The 20825-nt window shown below is 40.3% G+C and overlaps 1 protein-coding gene across 11 annotated transcripts in view; it reads left to right on the top strand.

The window, feature by feature from the left end:
• IFTAP (intraflagellar transport associated protein) overlaps positions 1-20825 on the top strand; it is a 68014-nt gene that overhangs the window by 7666 nt on the left and 39523 nt on the right. For all 11 annotated transcript variants that reach the window (XM_080640806.1, XM_080640800.1, XM_080640803.1 and 8 more), the window contains one exon: positions 9950-10105. In XM_080640806.1, coding sequence (XP_080496932.1) covers positions 9973-10105 — 133 coding nt within the window. In that variant the 5' untranslated portion in view covers positions 9950-9972. The remainder of the gene's footprint in view (positions 1-9949; positions 10106-20825) is intronic.

The following is a 20825-nucleotide window of genomic DNA, read 5'->3' as shown; positions in this document are numbered from 1 at the left end:
TTTGCCTTTTCTTTCACCAATGCCATAGTCTTAATTATTGTAGCTGACATAATTGTAAAACAATTAATTAAAAACGGTTGCATCAAGAAAAATATATACCACCTAGTAAGCCTATCACATAACCATAAAAATTTTCATTTCTTTGTGCTCTATTCTAATGTTTATCCAAGGCCCCAGTCTACCAAAGGGCTCAGCATAGAAACTAAATGTGAAATAGTAAACAATTTATTGTATGTCCACTATGTACAGTCATGGGGAGAAATGGAGAAAAATCACAGACATAGATCTTGCCCTTAAGGAACATGCATAATAGTAGGATGAAGCAACTTTTGATTGTGGATAAAGATGCCCCACATTCTTCCCATGCTTACCCTTAAAAGTTCACCAATAAATCTCAATTATAGGTTGCTCAGCCCATTCTTAAACCTTGAGGCAGAATCACATTCTAACTCCTCCTGAAATATATAGATTTCTCCTACCTTAAATCCAAGAAACAGTGGACAATGAAAGAATACAAATCAGTGTAATTACAGAATAAAGTAATTTGTATTCCACAGGGAACATAAAAGTAATGAGATATACTGACAAAGTAGTTGAACAAAAAGCAAGTATAATTGGAGAAAAATAGGACGTCAAAAATGGAAGACCAGTCCCTTCAAGTCCAGTCCCTTTATTTTTACATTCAAACAACTTACGGCCAGAGAAGTTAAGTAACTTGACCAGGGTGACAGAGCTGCAGGTGTGTGTACCTGGTGGGTTGAGGGGAGGTAGGGGAGAAATGCTGTTCCATGAACTCATGACAGTGTTAACCAAGAAGCCCAGGGCACCCCTCCAGCATCTCCATCCCCATTTTATAAATGCAGAAACAACTTAAATTACATCGTTGCTCAATGAGTCAGTGTTTGAAGTAAGGCTGGTGGCAACTTTTCATAGCATTTGGATAGGCATAGACAATTTAAGAAATTTTAATAGGTGGTTGATTTTTAAAAAAATATATTTTTATTGATTTCAGAGAGGAAGGGAGCAGGAGAGAGAGAGAAACAACAACGATGAGAGAGAATCATTGATTGGCTGCTTCCTGCACACCCCACACTGGAGATTGAGCCCGCAAACCAGGCGTGTGCCCTGACCGAATCGAACCATGACCTCCTGGTTCATAGGTCGACACTCAACCACTGAACCACATTGGCCGGGCTAGGTGGTTGACTTTTAAGAAAATAATATGAATAGTAAAGGAAAGGGAGAAGTTTGGCTTGTTGAGTGAATCCCACAATATAGGAGCCACAACCGAAACTGACAAAGAAGAGAAAAGAGGAAGGAAAAGCAAATATATGGACAGAAGCAATCTACAGTTAGTATGATGGATTGTCAAGAGAAGAACATGACAAGTGACTTGTCATTTTTTTGTTTAAAGCAATTAATTAAATATGACCACCTGAATCACTGGTATTTTTCTATGTTCCCTGTTTTCTGATTTAAGGTGCACTCTTTGCTATCAAGTTAAATGGGGGAAATTTCATAGGTGTTCTACAGTGTTGTACTAATAAAAATTTCACTTTTAGATGAGGGAGTTTGTGTTCTTAATTTCTACCTTGAGTATAGAAACCATGTTGGAAAAAAGAAATTTTGTCTGTGTGTCTGTGTGTTTGTTTTGTGTACATTGAGGCAAAATTGCAAATAAAAATGCTGAGAGTAATTGGAAGCTGGGGAATCACTGTATTATCTTTAAAGCTCATTTAAAATTTCACATTCTTAGGAATTTAGAATTAAAAATAGTTGGGAAATACATCTTTAAAATATCATTTCTTTTAAGAGAATGTCAAATGAAAAGGTCAGTTTTATTTGCAAGGTCTGGCATTTTGAAATACTTAGAAATGAACTCCTGCAAGCGGAGTTGATTTAGTTCTGTTGGTCTACACCTGCTCCTAACCAACTGTGCACGTTTTGCTTTAAAATAGGCTTTCTGGTGTAAAGTGCTGTGCACCGCACTGGGCGCAGGTGGCCAACAGGCGCAGGAAGCTGGAGAGAGGGGAATACCTTTAATCAGGAGTGCATGCCTTCCAGTTACAGTTGTGCAATACAGATCAAATAAGCATTAATGGGACATTGCATTCCATGTGAAGGTGGGATTATAATGAGCTAATAAATCTTTTATGATTTAAATATTATTGCATGATTATAGAGCTGTAAGTTGACTCTGGAACTACTTCCTTATGGATTCCCAGCTTTGAAAGGGGCCTTTCAAGAAATGTTCACTTGAAACACTGTTATTGTCCATAACTCATTGATTGGTTGATCACAGTTCTGAAGGTAGGAGATCAATTTTGAATATGGTTGATAAATGTGTATTGTACATTTTTCTTAATAAATGTGCTAGCCTAGAGGTCGAATGATGTGGGAGTTTTGTTAGGGGATGAAGATAGGGTATTTACTTGTGATTATCCACAACTCTAAAGTTTTAAAAAAGGCAACTAAAAGAAACAAAAAAGGTGGTGAAAAGGTATTCTTCCAGATTTCAGAAACAACGGATTTTCTAAAATTTGTCTTATGGTTGTATCCTTTAGATTCCACATCCACAGGTGATCCGTTTTTTAAAAAAATGACAGGCAGTGAGCAGAGAGAGGAAGTTTGAATGCTTAAATGTTTGCATTTTTCTTTGTTTAATGGAATGCAGAACTGTGTAATTGAAAACAGTCTAATACTCGGTTGACCTGCCTCAGTGAGCCAATGCAGATATGTCTTGATTGACTTAAACAGCTTGGAGGAAGAGTATATTTTGGGGAAATAAAATTGATTTTATACAATCTGCTGATGAACAGCGAGGCTTAATGAATGATAGCCTCAAGAAACCTCATTACAGTAGCTTGGATGAATAAGCAGGATAGGGAAGCAAATTTTTCAAGAGGAAAGCTTCTGCTTAAACATGGCATTTTATAGATTAGCATTATTCCCATCCCCCCAGAACTTTCTGCAGGGGGGAGGCAATCAACACGCTGAGTGCCAGCATTCCTGGTAAAACTTTTAGTGATAATTTTTTCTTTTCCTAAATCTCTTTTGCCTTAAAGTGGCTCAACCTTCTTCTTCTACACTTCTCTCCCCCTTTTTTAAACTGTTATAGATTCACAGGATAGATTCACATGATGTTGTAAAGAAATACCCAGGGAGGTTCCATGATCCAGCCTTTTGCAATGTTCACACCTTGTAAAAATGTAGTAGTAAATGTGGGAAATGGATATTGGTAGAATCCACAGGGTATATTCCGATTTCACTAGCTATATATACACTCATTTGTATGTGTGAGTAGTTCAGCTATCGCACACGTGTCGCCTTGCATAACCACTACCACAATCAAGATACTCAGCTGTAACACCACTATAGGAATCCACTACGTTACCCCGTTGATATTCACATCCATCTCCTCCCCTCATTTATAACCCCAGCAACCACTAACTGTTCCCCATCTATCTTGATCATTGTCATTTCATGAATGTTATATAAATGGAATCATGCAGTCTGTATATAGCCCTTTGAGATTGGCTTTTTCTCACTCCACATAATTTTTTTGAGGTTCATCCATGTTATTGAATGAATCCGTAGTTTGTTCCTTTTTATTGCTGAGTAATACTCCATGGTAGGGACGTAGCACAGTTTAACTATTCACCAACTAAAGGACATTTAGATAGTTTCCTGTTTTTTACTATTGTGAATATAGCTGCTGTGGCCATTCATATACAACTTTTTGCATGGGGATAAGTCTTTATTTCTCTGGGATAAATGTAAAGAGTGCAATTGTTCGTTTGTATGCTGAGTCCATTTTTAGTTTTGTCAGGAACTGCCAAACTCTTTTTCAGAATGGCTGAACCATTTTGCACTGCCACCAGCAACATACAAGTTATTCAGTTTTTCTGCATCCTGCCAGCATTTGGTGTTATCACAATTTTTTATTTTAGTCATTTCTAATAAGTATCTCATTGTGTTTTTAATTGGCATCTCTCTAGCGGCTAATGATATTGAATACCTTTTCATGGATTATTTTCCACTTATATATCCTCTTTGCTGAAATATCTATGTGTGTCTTTTGTCCTTTTTAAATTGGATTTTTTCTTTAGTGAGTGTTGAGAGTTCTTTCTATATCCTATATGCTGGTCCTTTATTGGATATGTGACTTATAAATATTTTCTCCTAGTCTGTAATTTTTCTTTTCATCTTAACAGGATCTTTCACAGAGCAAAGTTTTTAAGTTTTCTAAAGCTTAATTGATCAATTTTTATGGATCATACTTTTGCCTAGTCCCATATCCTACAGATTGTCTATATATATTCCCTGCTTCCTTTATAAAACTCACTATTTTGCCTTGATATGTTCTATTGTTCTTATTCCTATTACATACTTCATTTTAAAATGTTTTCACTCCATTCCATATTGCTAATCATGAAACAGGTCATCATAGTCATTCCTGTTACAAAAATGGAATCCTGTATTGAACGTGTAGATTACAATCTTCATTAGGAGAGGAACTGGAACCTGTTCTGCTAAGGAAAACTTTGTGGTATCTATGTTCATGGTAAGCATGTAGTAAGCCCGCATTTTTTATTACATGCAATTCTTCTTCACTTTTCCTTAAGATGAGATTTGGTCAAGGAAAAAAGTATAGCTAAGACATGCCTCCTACAGACCTCTGCATGGATGACAACACAACTTCTCTTTTCTAAAGACCCCTCTCTCAGTGCTTCCTTTGATATTCACTGCAGTGTACCTGGGAGAATTTATGTAAAATATAGATGCTTATGCCATCAACATTTTTGGTGATAATGAAAAATTCCATGCCTTTTAAGTGTTAGAATAGATTTGTTGGCAGAAGCTTATAACTTGAAGTGCAGTGTATTCTTTGATGTTAGAATTGTATGTTTTTATCTCATCCTTAGGGGAAAAAAAAAACAGCAAAGGAGTTGAGATTCTTTTCTATTTTGTAAGATTTGTATTTATGCCTTCTTCTTTATGCCTTTTATATTTTCCTTTGTTTCCTTGTTTGTATTGGTAAGTATTTGAAACAACAGTATTACTGGGTACAGAATATAGTCGGAGGCATAGTTATATCCATCCAGGGGGAGATTGTTGCTTTTTGCCTAATTTCCTGCTGACTTCCTATATACCTTGAGATTCATAATCATGAACATGTCATTGTTATTTATGACATGAGAGCCACACAACACTCCTCATCAATAGAGTCATTAGATGACAAAAACCCCACCTAAAGTTTTCCAGATTCATTTATTCATTCACTGTGGTTGGACTAGATGACCTTCCTGTTTCTCTCAACTCTAAGAATCTGTGGCAACTTCTGTCACTGGACTTCTTTCTCTTAATATGAACTGAAAGACCTAAAAAAATTAGAGGGTTCAAAATAGGTGTAGTTAAGTCAAGGGAGAAGCAATCAGTTCATACTGGGTCTCTTCTATCATAAATAAATCAGTACCCTTACAATGCAACTTGGTTTTTTTGAGATTTGTCCATTTTCCAAACTACAGAGGGAGACCCATCCTGTGAAATATCAGGGTTGATGGTTTTGTTTCCTTATGTAGGGCGACTTACTTTGATAATATCCCATCTTGCCTTTTAGCACAGTGGGAGATTTTTGTTGAACAGAACTATGAGAATTTGAGAAAGTGGGTTTTTATAGCTCCTGGACAAATCTTTAAAAACGTGTTATTTATTATTTTTAAGTATCAGTGGTAAGCCTCCCAGGTTTTTTTTTAAACCTGTTTGTGGACATACAGCTCTCTCTGTGCTGTTAAAAAGCAGGTTATGGCCCTGGCCAGGTCACTCAGTTGGTCAGAGCATTGACCCAGTATGCCATGATTGTGGGTTCAATCCCCAGTCAGGGCACATACAAGAAATAACCAATGAATGCATAAATAAGCAGAACAACAAAACAATGTCTCTCTCGCTCTCTCTTCCTCTCTCTCTCTCTCTGCAATAAAATAATAATTTTAAAAAGCAGGCTATGGCCCTAACCGGCTCAGTGGATAGAGCGTCGGCCTGCGGACTCAAGGGTCCCGGGTTCGATTCTGGTCAAGGGCATGTGCCTTGGTTGCGGGCACATACCCAGTGGGGAGTGTGCAGGAGGCAGTTGATCGATGTTTCTCTCTCATCGATGTTTCTAGCTCTCTATCCCTCTCCCTTCCTCTCTGTAAAATATCAATAAAATAAAAAAAATTTTTAAAAAAAGCAGGCTATGCACACTGAGAGGAGACTATCAGCCGTGGGCAAACTACGGCCCGTGGGCCGGATCCGGCTGTTCTATCCGGTTCTCTTGCTCTCCCCTCCGCTCCTTTACTTTGAATTTATATTAGTTCACACAAACACTCCATCCATGCTTTTGTTCTGGCCCTCCGGTCCAGTTTAAGAACCCATTGTGGCCCTCGAGTCAAAAAGTTTGCCCACCCCTGGTAGCTCATGGCATCTTGTTTCTTAAGGCTTACCACTCTTGTCTTTGAAAGGTGTGTTTTGTATAGGTAAGCTGCATGGAGCAGGGATCTGAAGGTAAACATCAATGATGTGCTAAGTCAGTGGTGGTAACCCCACATACCATATTTCATAATAACCTCCTTTCAGAGAGCACACAACACTGGCCGGCTTGGGTGGTGGTAGACAACAGGACTCCAGGGAGGGCTCCCTTGCTATAGCTCAGCGGCTCGATAAGAGAACCCTGTTCCTCACCAAGCCTGTGGTTTCCCTGTGATGTTTAGTAGTCCGAGCAGAGCAATGCTTCCTCCCAGTGTTTCCTACTGGAGGCTGTGATTGTGACGGTGATACTTATGATTTACCAGTAGATATTTCTACACATTGACTTATCATCATATGTTCTGGGTCTTTCATGTGGAGCTTCTAAGCCTAAAAACATGCAAACCAAAGCAAACAAAGAATCTTGTTATCCAGGCAAGTCTCTCTCGCCCTCTCTCTCCCTTTCTTTTAGAAAAATACTTTATGATAAAAACACAAACACAATATGAATAGTAACTGAAAAAGCATTGCTTCCTTTTAGAAAACCGCTAGGATTTGCATAAACCACTCGACTGTCTGGCGAGCGCTGAGCTGCTCTGTCAGTCCCAGGGGACTTTTCACATTAGGTTCTTTGTATTTTTTTTACAAACGGGGAAAGTTCTACATTTGAAGGTGGGTATTTGTTAAATGCTTCCAATAGTAACATTTTGTGACACTGGATTTTCCAGAAGTCTTCAAAAAGTCAATGAAAGCATAACCTCTTCTTTACTGGGATAATCATGTGAAGGAAATTAAAGGTCTTGAAGGATTTTGAATTTGTGCTGGGCACAGTCCGTTAATTACTTGCCTTTAGTAAAGCTGACATGTGTTAAGGCTGACTACTCAAACTATTCCAGTTTGAGAATTGGGAAGTTTAAAGGACTTTCTGTCATCACTCTTAAAGGAGACAGCTGCAGCAATCTCCAATACTGGTGACTGTTGCTGTGTGTTGTTTAGTTTGCTGAATTAGTTACCTGAGATGGATCGAGCACATTGATATAATACAGTGTTAGAGTTTTGTTGGGGTTCAATTCTGAAAAATTAGATTGACATTGACATTCTTGGAATTAAGTACATGTCCTGCTGGTAGTGGCATAATAGCTACCTGGGAATTTCTTTATCATTATTTTTTATCTAGCAACTCCAAACATAATTGATTAAACTTTGGATTGCTGAAGGTTGGCAGTGTTACAAGTAAATTTTCATAAACCGTAGTTGATGCTTTTTCCTATATCTAATTCATACAATAGTTTGAGCCCTAGCCAGTTTGGCTCAGTGGATAGAGCATTGGCCTGCGGACTGAAGGGTCCCAGGTTCGATTCCAGTCAAAGGGCACGTACGTTGGTTGCAGGTTCAATCCCCAGCCTGGTCCTCTGGCCCAGGTCAGGGCTCCTGTGGGAGGCAACCAATCAATGTGTCTATCTCACATCAATATTTCTCTCTCTCTGTCTCTCCACGCCCCTCCATTCTCTCTAAAAATCAATGGAAAAATATCCTTGGGTGAGCATTAACAACAACAACAAAAATAGTTTAAAACAGTTTCTTTCATTTTGAGTTGGTACAGAACTCCGCGTTTTATTTTCACACCGCCTTTTACAGCGCCATGTTTTATCTGGGGTTGTAGTGAGTGAGGACTTACCGTGATTTATCTGAAGGTAATAGCAGTGCCTTCAAAGTCAGAGGAGTGACAGTCAAAAGAGGTCTTTGTGTAGGCAGAGGACAGAGTGCTATGACCGATCCATTGTCATCACGGTGATCATCAGGCTAACACTTCTTGAGCTGCTGTGTCTATTCATTTAATCCTCATTCCCGTCCTGGGAGGTACATGTAGCTTCATAATTTCTTATTTAAAACCTTGGGGTCAGGTGTATTTCAGAATTCAGAATAGTTTTGAGTTTAGAAAGGTAATCAGGGCAAATGCCACATATTACACAAAATCTCCAGTGGAGTCTGGAAAAACATCGCAAAAGCAAGCCAGATGGTATTTCTACAGGGAACTATATGAATAGTTACTCTGAGTGAAATAATAATAAAAGCTGTAAGTACTTTCATGTAAATTCAGAGCAGATCTTTCCATCAAATGAGGTTGGGCATCATTTTGGGAAAACATTTTTATTTTTTTCCTGAGCTAACCAAATATGATTAATAACAGATAACTGACTTTTATCCTTGTTTTAGAAAAATATAAGAATCTTGGTGCTTTCTCTGTTTGCTATACAGTATGGGAGAACCCCTCCTCTTTACTATCCACCCTGAATCACACCAGTTACTTAGGCAGTGATTGCTCCTGTGCTTTTTATAGATAGTCAATTTTCTCAAAGCTAGGTGAGACTAACATTCCATATAGAATGAATGGAACTTAACAAGGTGAAACATCATAAGGAAAGACAAAGTTCAAACTGTGTGTGGATTGAGGCATTCACTGTGTCTTAGCAACAGGCGTTTAGTTATGGTAAGTGAACTGACACTGTGGAGGGGCCGCCAGCAACGTGAACGTGGTCTTCAGCTATGTCGCAGGAATGCAATATTTAGAGTGTGGGAGTTAGTCCCATCTCAGTGTATCCAGACCATGTCCGGATTTCATTTCTGGATGGCCTGTTCTAAAGGAAAGGAGGCGGTGTGTAACCTTTTCCAGGTAGATTGATCAGGAGGATGAAAGGACTGGAAGCCATGTCAGGTAAGGCACAGGTGAAGTAATTGGGCAAGTTTACATGAGTGTTTTGCCAGTTTCTGGCCACATCAGACTAGAGTACCTGCTCAAATGAGAACAGATACTCCTTGACTCATGATGGGGTTACATCGAGATAAACCCAGCATAAGTTTTTGAAAATATTGTAAGTTGAAAATGCACTTAATACCACAGTAGACAGTATCAGTTGTTTATCCTCATGATCATGTGGCTGACTGGGAGGTGCGGCCTCTTGTCACTGCCTGGCATCAGGAGAGAGTATCGTACTGCATATCATAAGCCCAGGAAGAGACCAAAATTCAAATTTGAAGTATGGTGAGAGCATATTGCTTTCACACCATCGCTAAAATAAAATGAAAAAATCCTAAGTTGAACCATCTTCAGTCAGGGACTGTCTATAATCTTAGCCTCATATTGATTGACTGCCAGCTCTATGCCCTTTCCTGAGCTGTTAAACATTTGGGATACAAAGACAAAAAGACGTGAATTAAGGAGATGGAAGCGTGGAAACTGAAGCAAAAATAAAATTGTGATAGCACTTCAGAAGCCAGGATCTGAATGAACTCTGACCTCTTGAACTAGAGCGTATTACTGTAGCAGTAACTGTCCTGACCTGTCCTTTGGGCCTTGCCGTTCTTTCACCGGCCCGTTCCAGTATTTTCTGAGAGGCTGGTACTGCATGACTCTGTCCAGCTCACGCTTTTCTTTGTTTCACAGGTAAAGTGGCCCTGTGACTAGGAATGCCTGCCCAAATACCAGAACCGGAGACAATGGATGAAGATAAAATAATTAAAGAAGTCTTGGATAAGTTTGTTAATGGTCATGAGCAAACATATGAAGAATTTCTGAGCACCTTTACTCATCTTTCAAAAGGTAAAATGGAAAAGTAAACTTTCTGTAGTAGGAGAGATAAATATTTTAGTATACTTTTATGTTTTCGCTGCCTTTTCTGAAAGACTATTTGATGAGTATTCATTCATTCCATTCCTTTGATCGCACAATTCTTATTAGGGCATTCATGGCTGATTCATGTAAATACCAACAGTTTTAATGCAACCAGGGGTTGTATTATGGAGTCAGAACTATTGAATTTGAGAACTTAAAAAGGACCTGAGAAATCAATCAGTATAATCTCTTCATTTTATTTATGAAGAAACCCAAGTGCAAACAGTGGAGGGTTTTTAAAGCATGTTTAAAACTTTAAAGAAATATAGCACAGTATAGGCTGTGGAGTTATACTGCACACATTTGTATCCTGGCATCGCCACTTTCTGGCTGTGTGACCTTGGGGAAGGGGTTATCGAGGAAAAGGGGAATAATAACAGACCCCCAAAGGTTGGTGCAGGTGAATTGAGAGAATCTGTGTAAAACTCTTAGCGTATTGGCTAACATGTAAGTACTTAATGAAAGCTAGGTATTGTTATTGTTGTAATGATGATGATGCTATGATTTTTGTACAATGGAAACGAACTTTTAGACCAGAAGTGATTAACTGAAGCCGAAAGGCCAAACCTGTGTTGTGTGTGTCATCATGTGTTTTGTTTGCCACCTACAGTATTGTTTTTATGTTTTAAATTGAGCCAACATTTAAGAGTTGCGAAATCGTACATAAAAATCTTGATGTGTTTTTTTCTGATAAGTGAGAAGATCCTTTACCTGTTATTTCCCTGTCGGCAATATCAGCTGGAGCTGAGGAGCCCTTGCCCCGTGAGCTCCCTGGTTTGTAGTGCTCTCTGGCACTCATACAATCTAAAAATGTGTGTATACATCGCCTGCTTCATTCACTTAAGTGGCTCCTGTAGGCATTTGAGTTTGTAATTTATATTGTAAATTCTGCTTCAGATCCCCATTGGCCTTGGTCCTTTCTGGATCATTGATCTACACTTGTGAGACCATTGGTTCTCCACTTAGCCGCACCTTGGACTCACCGGAGGAACTTTTAGAGCATCTTGATACCAGGGCTCACTCTAAGTCTTAGCTGGGGTCTAGAAATCAGTAATTTGTAAAAGTTCCTCTGGTGATTCTAACACGTACCTGAGATTGAGAACAAGGAGTTTCATAATCTTAAAGATCATGACACTGAAAATACTTGTCATGCTTTTAAGTCATGATTCATGTGTCCTTGACAAATGTAAAAGTAGGGTCGTTATCAGGAAGCAAAGAAAAAATGATTCTAACTTGTTTCTTTCGTTGTGCAAAGTAGCTGGAATATCAATATCTGTTTTGTTTACCCTTAAAAGTTGTGGACTGTGGTTTTGTTTATACTTAAAGGAAATGGAGACTTTAGGAAATCTCTAGTTACCTTTAGGACTCTGAATGATCTATTTTGACATGATATGTTGATCAGATTAATCATGATAATGGCAGAATCACCTTAATCTATGAATTTGGGTTTAGGAAGATGCTTGCTTTCTTTGAGGCGAATGATTTAGTTCCATATTTACTGGACCCAAACATGCCGGTATGCAAAGTCTGGTGGGGGGTGTGTGTGTGGAAACAAGGGTAAAACCAGCCGAATTTATGCATTTTGGTATGCCAAAGGCATTTTGGTAATTAAAATTATTTTGGAAATTATTTGTAAAGCTGACTTTATTTTTGTACTATGGCAGAACAAGAGCTTGCAAGGACTTGGATGTTTTAAGGAGGTTATAATGTTTTTGTTTGGGGGTAAGGGGGACTGTTCTCTTTTCAGAGTTCTGTATGATCATTGTATGCTGAGACAGAAACTGTTGCATATATGGTCACTTCATTTTGAGTTCAGTTTGGGCCCCAAATTGAGCTGAAATAAGTGATGACACAAATCACATAAACTGCATCTCCAAGCACACTAGTTTTTGTGTTTTTTTTTCCTTTCATAATATCCCTAGGCACCATTCACATTATAAACTAATGACCTGAAAAAATTTCTCTTAAAGCACAAAGAGTTGTGAGTGCAGAAATGTGTCTTAAATCAGTAAGCATCCTTTTTCCTCCTGAAACATTTAAGTACCTTCTGAAGAACCAAACGGGACTTAGGGACAGGCCTAAGAGTTGAGTGATAGGAGAACTGATCAAAGTGAATATAGTTCATTTAGTTTTTTTTTTTTTTTTAAGTATGTTTTTATTGATTTCAGAGAGAGGAAAGGAGGGGGAGAGAGAGAGATAGAAACTTCAATGATGAGAGAAAATCAATTGGCTGCCTCTTGCACACCCCCCACTAGTGACTGAGCCTGCAACTTGGGCATGTGTTCTGATAGGGAATCAAACTTTGATCTCCTGGTTCATAGGTCGACGCTCAACTACTGAGCCATACTGGGCAGGCTGTCACTCAGTTTTAATGAAAACATGAAAGCTGTTTCTTCACAGTTTTCCCCTTCTTTACAGCCCTTTATTTCTCTTAGTCTGTCTGGTCATTTTGCTGCTATGTAGCGGAATCTTTTCTCTGTTAAAGAGTATGCGTGGTTAAAACCATGCATTCTTATGCACATTTCTTCAGTAAGTTTTGTTTCTCAGGTCTATTCTCATTTCCACTGATTGACTGTTCTATTTAATTTTATAATAGTTATATGCCAGAGTGCTGATGGGATTCATTTTCTTTCTAAGAGTGTTAAAAGGGTCAGTAATCCTATTAAAAATATTTCCCCGGAAAAAATTAAACTATAGCTTTATTGAAAGATATTCACATTACTGCTATAGTCCCTTGGAAAACAGTTGGAAACTGTTCATATTATAGCATAATTCTCCCTACAGTACATTTATGTCGATCATATTTTACAGGTTTTTTAGAACAGGTCTGGTGTTTAATTTTTTAAATTTTTATTTATTTACTTTTAAAAAATATTTTTATTGATTTCAGAGAGGAAGGGAGAGGGAGAGAGAGAGACAGAAAACATCAACGATGAGAGAGAATCATTGATTGGTTGCCTCCTGCACGCCCCGCGCTGGGGATCAAGCCTGAAACCCAGGCATGTGCCCTGACTGGGAATCGAACCCTGACCTCCTGCTTCATAGGCTGACATTCACCCACAGAGCCACGATGGCCCGGCTGCTCTGTTTTGTTAAACCGAGGTACATATTTGGTAATAAATATAATGTTCCATCAAAGTCTTTAGGGAGACATATTTTTTATTTTAAAGAGACAGTTATAATTGAATTCTCAATAATGTCTTCAGTTCAAGAGAGTAAGACGAAGTTTTAAGATTTACATGAGAAAATCAGAATGCAGATTTTTGGCTTTATTCATTATTGGTGAAGACATTATTATATTGTTGACATTATTGTGGCTAAAGATAAGATGCTAACTTGCAGTCTTAGGTGTCTCAGTTTCTTTGTGAATATGATTAATTTATAAGCCTTTCTAGAATATCCATCTAAAGGGAAAAATGCTCTTCTTCCTTGTCTGTCATATTGCTGTCATTTTTTTAGGTTATGAAAACTTATATTTGATTTTTTGTTAATGCATTCATTCATTCATTCATTCTTTGAGTCCTTATAGTCTAGGTATTATTTTAGATGCTGAGGATCAAAGAATAAATAAGTGTTCTCAAGCACTTAGATAGTTCAGTGTGAGAGAGAAATAAGCAAACAAGAAATTACACTAATGTATGAAAAGTACCATAATGGACAGAAGCAGAGTTCTGTGAAAGCTCATAGGAGGGACACACACACACACACACACACACACACACACACCCTATTATTGTTCTGATTTTGTGCTTCAGGCTAAATGATTAATTTCCATTAAACTTTTCCATTTTACCAGCTATTCATCTTAAAACAGTTTGGAAATTGCAATGAATCACTATGATTTTATCATTAACTTTTAAATAAATCTTTGTTTTTCATTATCCCATTTCATTCTTAAAATCCTTAGGATCCAGTTTCCCAAGTGATTCTACCAATTTCTATATTACCACTTACAACAGCTTTCTATTCACTGCTCTATTTATCCACTTTAACCTATTTTCTTATGTCTGGATCAAATATTTTGTTTCTGGTTTTAATGTTCGATTTTGCTTCCAGTTTTCTTTATGCTGTTCTCACTTCACTTGCAATACTTTGTCCTTTTAGCATTTTACTATTCTTTCCACATGTATTTGAATAAAATTCTTGTCAACTCACCCTCTCCACTTCCCTTTGTACTTGTTAATATTTGAACTAAATTTCCTTCCTGTAATTAGAGCATTGTATATCTGAATGTTCAGCACAAATGGCCTGGCCCATGGCCTTATTCACTGGTGGTGGTCAGACCTTTGATTGTTCGAATTAATATCTTTGAAACTTTTAGTTTCAAAGCCTCTAAATAGGCTTTCGTTTTTCTTAGATTTTACTAATCTTATGTAATCACAAGAGAGTTTAATCTATACTTTTTACTTTATTCACATTTAGTTCTTTAAGGAGCTATGCCAGTAGTCTACCCATTACGTATTTCAGGAATGTACACTTATCACATCAGGAGGCCTGCACTGCTCATCACAGGAGCCACTTGCCACAGGTGACAGCCGAGCATTTGGAATGTGGCAGGTGCTACCCAGGAACTGAGTTTTAATTTTTCTTAATTTTAATTAATTTAAATCTCCATCAAAACACTAATAATTTAGTTATTGGAAAACTTCTAAATGTGTTTGGGACAACTTATGAATCAATTTTTTAAAGTGTAAATTGTAGAAATATAAATACAGATCAAGTATTTCTGATGAAAATTTACATTTGAACTGAGATATGTGATGAGTACAAAATGAGCACAGGACTTTAAAAAGTTAAAATAAGATGTGAATATCTCAATATTTTTGGGCTACATTTGAAATGATAATATTTTAGAAAATTGGCTTAAATAAAATATATTATTAAAATTAACTTCACTTTTAAAAAACTTTTAAAAATAGGCTTGCTTGAAAATTTTAAACCACACATGTGGCTTACATTCTACTTCCCAGTGCTTCTACTGGGAAGTGCTGCTCTGGGCCAGTAGTTTCCAACGTGGCTGATAGTCAGAAAGACTTGTATAGTAGCGAACTTCTATAGAAATACAGATTTCCAGACACCATCTCAGGCTTATTAAGTGAGAACCCAATAGCTAGGGGTCTAGGGATTTTTATATTTGCAGGGCTTTCTAGGTAATTCTGATGCCTCACTGGTTTTGAGCACCACTGGTTTAGATCACAAATTCTGCTAATGCAGCCCCTTCAAAAGCAAGACTGCTGGTCCTCCTTTAAGACACCAGCTAATCGCTCCAGGTTCGTTTCTGTCTAAACTGTAGACTTGGAAGCAGTCCAGTGCTCCTTATTTTAGACTAGAGGCCCGGTGCATGAAATTCATGATGGGTGCAGTCCCTAGGCCTGGCTGGTGATCGGAGCATGAGCGTCTGGTGGAAGGGCAGGTCCCAGCTGATCTCTGGGCCCTGGGCAGCACCCGGCCCCGGGGCTCCACGCGGCCCCCTCTGCCTGAGTCATGGCGCCCAAGTCCTCACTCGGAGATGCGGTGTGCGTGGCGATCTGTGGGCCGGCGCACAGCGTGGGCCTCTGGGTCCCCATGCGGCACCACACGGAAGCCGGGCGGGCAGCACACTCTCCTGGCTGGCCTTGCAGACCAGCTCCTGCACGAACCCATGGGAGCCCCACTGGACCCTGTGGTCCTGGCAGCTGCGGCCCGGCTCACCCAGAAGAGGCCATGTGGGTGCGGGGTGGGCTCCTCACGGGCACCTGGCACCTGAGCGTGAGGGGCTTCCCCTGTGCACGAGCCCTGGCTTCCTGGAGGAGGGTAGCAGAGGGAGTGAGAGTGAGCTCAGCGAACACCCTCGTTCTCACCGCACCTCCATCCCATCACCCCCGCCCCCAGGTACCTGGCGAGAGGTTGCAGTGCATTGCCGATGCCCGCCATGTTCCGCGCCACCCCCCTGGTGGACAGCGCACATCATAGCAAGTGGTCGAAGGACCGCCCAAGGGGACAATTCGCATATTAGGCTTTTATTGTATAGGATTCCTTCACTGGTATATTCCCTAACATTTGTCTTGAGTAACTTATTTATCACAATGATGCAAACAAATAGCTATTACTACTCCTTTTTATAGCTCAGAGAAATGAAAGTCGTTGTAGATTAGCAATTTGCCTGAAATGCAGCCAAGCATTCAAACTTCAGACCTCTGGCCCTCCTCTGTACCTCTATCCCCTTTCCCCCAGAAACATCTGGGATTGTGAGATTGTAAGAAATCTAGTGTAATATTATTGACTAGAGGCCTGATGCATAAAATTCATACACTTGGGGGCAGGGAGGTCCCTCAGCCCGTCCTGCACCCTCTCTCAGTCCGGGAGCCCTCAGGGGATGTCTGACTGACAGCTTAGGGCCTAAGCTGGCAGTAGCTAAGGAGGTGGGAGAGGCTCCTGACACCACCACTGCACTCACCAGCCATGAACCTGGCTCAGGGCTTCTGGCTGAGCGGCGCTCCCCCTGTGGGAGCACACTGACCACCAGGGGGCAGCTCCTGCATTGAGCGTCTGCCCCCTGGTGGTCATTCATCATTTGGTTGATTTGCATATTAACCTTTTATTATATAGGACTAGAGGCCCGGTGCACAAAATTGGTGCACGGGGGTGGTGTGTCCCTCAGCCCAGCCTGCACCCTCTCCAGTCTGGGACCCCTTGAGGGATTGGGCCTAAATGGGTGGTCGGACAACCATCTCACAATCCAGGACTGCTGGCTCCCAGCTGCTCGCCTGCCTCTGCCTGATTGCCCCTAACCGCTTCTGCCTGCCAGCCTGATCACCCCCTAACCACTCCCATGCCAGCCTGATCAATGCCTAATTGCTCCCCAGCCAGCCTGATTGCCCCTAACTGCCCTCCCTTGCTGGCCTGGTCACCCCTAACTGCCCTCCCCTGCCAGTCTGGTGGCCCCTAACTGTCCTCTCCTGCTGGCCTGGTCGCCCCCAACTGCCCTCCCCTGCTGGCCCTGTCACCCCTAACTGCCCTCCCCTGTAGGCCTGGTCACCCCTAAATGCCCTCCCTTGCCAGTCTGGTCGCCCCCAACTACTCTGTCCTGCAGGCCTGCCCCCCCCAATTGCCCCTCCCTGCAGGCCTGGTCTCCCCTAACTGCCCACAGCTGCCTTCCCCTGCAGGCCATCTTGTGGCGGCCATCTTGTGGCGGCCATCTTGTGTCCACATGGGGCAGCCATCTTTGACCACATGGGGGTGGCCATCTTGTGTCTTGGAGTGATGGTCAATTTGCATATTACTCTTTTATTAGATAGGATAAGCAGCTAACAGTTACTAAGTACTCGTTATTATGCTTAGTACTTTACTTGGATCATCTTAATTAATCCTTAGAATAACCTAGTGAATATTTTTACATTTTAATTTTTATTATTTTTATTATTCCCAGTTTATAGATGAGGAAACCAAGGCTTAAGGTTAAGTAACTTACCAATAAGGACCGAATTTGTCCCCTCAAAATTTATTCATTGAAACCTTAACCTCCAGTGTGACTGTATTTGGATTTAGGGTCCGTAAAGAGGCAATGAAGATTAAATGAGGTCATAAGGGTGGGTCCTAATCCAATATGACTGGTGTTCTTGTAAGAAGAGAGAGCCTCACTAGGGAAGTACACACAGAGAAAAGGCTGTGAGGGGACACAGCAAGAGAGCAGTGAAAGAGAGGGCTGGGGTGGGGGCTCAGGAGAAACCAGACCTGCCAACACCTGGATCTCAGACTTTCAGCCTCCAGAACTGTTAGGAAGTACATTTCTGTGTTTAAGCCACCAGCCTGTGGTGTTTTGTGATGGCAGCCCTAACATACTTGGCCAAGGTTATGTGACTCGTTAGGGGTGCCCTTGGATTATGGCCCTGATCGGTGTGGCTGCAAAGCCCATGCTCTGACCCACTTCACTTTTCTGCCTTACCTTAAGCACTGGGCAGGTCTCAGGATCTGGGAGTCTCTGGCATGCAGGTGATTTGAGCCACAGGAATAGATGTGCTACCTCAAAACAGGATTCTTCTATCTTTTCCAGAATGTGGGCTTCATGAGACCTGGTTGCTGGTGGGATTTGTTCACCATTATTACTCCAGGTCCTGAACCAGTGCATGGTAGACTAAGGTAGATGCTTAATAAATATTGGTTGAATAAGTGAAAAGAAAATAGGAGAATTCAGAATAACGAAGAGACAGACTGAGACAGTCCTCAGACTGAGTCCTGAAGAACACTCACATTCAATGGCAGGCACAGGAAGAGGAGCCTGCGAAGTGCACTGTGTCACGATGCCCCCGTTGGGATGTGATGTATTAGCTCACTGGGAGCCATAGTAGAGTTTAAACACACGCACACACACACACACACACACACACACACACACACACACGGCTGGGAAAGGTAGAGGCAAGAAGGAAAGAGACAGCTGGAATCCGATGACAAGCTAGGAGGCTGAACAGAAATTTCTGTGTGGAGCTATGGGCTAGGGTAGTGGAGGAGGAAATGGGAAGCAGAAAGGGCCATTGAGATGCTGCACGTGGTAACAGGTGACTGACAGAGGATTAGGGAGAAGAAAGGTCCAAGGCCAGTCACCGGCATCTTGCCTGGGAGACATCGAGGCCCACGGGGGCCGCAGCGCTCATTACGGGAGTCCTTTATTTTTTCCTTATTGGGTACATGTTCTGTCCAGAGCTCAGCGTCTTGGGCTGGGATTTGGTTTACACTTCCCGACTGATACATTTAAGTTGTCAGTACAGCCAAAGGAACATCTCTGCTCACATTTAACAGCTTCTAAAAAATGTAATTAAAAATGAAACTGGTGACAGTGCAGGAAACAACCCATTTCCAAAGCTGACGTATCATTTTGGTCCCCAAAGCTGTTCTGAATGTTAGCATTAGAAATGCACCTTTAAGATTCCATAGGGGCACCAGGAGTCTTTTCCCACGCTGAAGAATGACCTCAAAATCTGTTGAGAAAAACACCGCTGAGGAAATGACAGAAAGCAGCTGGCCCTCTTAACCAATTTCAGAGCAGGGGAGGAATGTCAGCCGAGCATAAAAACGACTTTCTCTTACGAAAGACAACACAGCAGCAGAAAACACCTCTTGCTGGGTAGCCTTTTGCAGTTGTTTTCCGTAGAGCACTAGCTAGAGACCAGCGGGCTTAACATTGTTTTGATGCCCTTGCAACTGGCAGATTGTCTGCCACAGGAAGTTGGAAACGAACTGACCGGCTTTATCTTCCAGGTGGCGCTTCAGCCACATTTTCTGCGCTGTTGTTATCAGTCATTCAATTCCCTACTGAATATCGAGTGGTGTTTTTAGTTTACAGGCCATTTGCAATGTCTTTCTGTTTCCTTTTTTTTCCGTTAGCCACATAAAGAAAAAAAAAAAAAGGCAACTCTGGACACACTCCTGCAAATGTGAGTTGAACAGGAATGCGCACAATTGAAAATAGCACAGCAAATAGCAATAAACATATTTTAACTTAAGGCATTAGGCTATTGGGATGTTAACCTCAAGAGAAATTCATAGAAGGCATCACACAAGGACTTGCCAGTGAAAGCAATGAGGAAATTAGAAAACTCAATCTGGCATTCCAAGGGAGAGAATAAGGATGTGGTGTTATTTTAAAGCTTTTTATTGACGGTTTCTTTCTTTTTTTGGTATTGCTGCAAAGGATAAAAGGAAAAGAAAAAAAGCTTATGGTTTTCTACTGAGCATAAATTCAGTAGCTATCTGTATGTGACTCCTTTATCACAACATTGCATCAAACATCACATAGAACACTGAAGGAGGAAAACAGTATTGGATGAAGTAAGCTCATTGATAGCACAGTCCTATGGAAGGAACAGCCTCAGTCGCATTAACCTGTTCTTTCTCTTTGGGGGAACATCTGCAAACATCTGTAATTAAGCAATTTTCGTTTGTTTTCCCTATTTCTTTTGTCATCACTAAATCAGTACACTTAGGGAACAAACTGACAATTATGAAACACAGAAAATGCTGGTTCAGTTGCAGAAGGAAATGTCCTCTCTCCAATGCTGATGGATTTTGAGCGGATGGAACCATTTTGGTGTTAAATACTAGTATGTTAGCATAGATCTTCAGCTGCAGTTGTTGTAATTCATTTTTAGTCTACCCATGCATATTTGGTCCATAGATATTCATTTGTGTAGTTAGGTATAATTGGATAAGGACAGAAAATGTATTTGAGTATTCACAACATTTTGAATTACAATCATTAAATTGTACTTTGGGCAGTGTTTTTAGTGCCTAGTAGTTTGTTACAATGAATACTTTTTTCTAGTGGTGTTTTCTTTCAGCGAAGTAAGATATTGTGAGGAGTTTCTAAATTTGATTTATGCGCAAAGAAAGAAATCATTTTCTTTACTTCTCAATATCTTTTCAACACACACAGATATATTATACAGTATATTTTATACGTACATATAAATTAGAGAGGCGAACTTTCTGAGGCAAATGGAATTTTGAACTTTTACAAAACACAAGCAGAGAACTTTATAGTAACCAAATAAACTTTTAAGATAGTCACTATCAACCCTTAGTAGCCAGTTTAAACACTGGTAAGCACATGTCCATTTGTTTTGTGTGCATTTCTCTTTAACTTGAGATGTTATTTTGACTCATTGTTGTT

Source organism: Plecotus auritus, assembly GCF_963455305.1.
Source record: "Plecotus auritus genome assembly, chromosome: 9".
Classification (NCBI taxonomy): domain Eukaryota; kingdom Metazoa; phylum Chordata; class Mammalia; order Chiroptera; family Vespertilionidae; genus Plecotus; species Plecotus auritus.
This window is presented reverse-complemented; position numbering and strand designations above follow the sequence as displayed.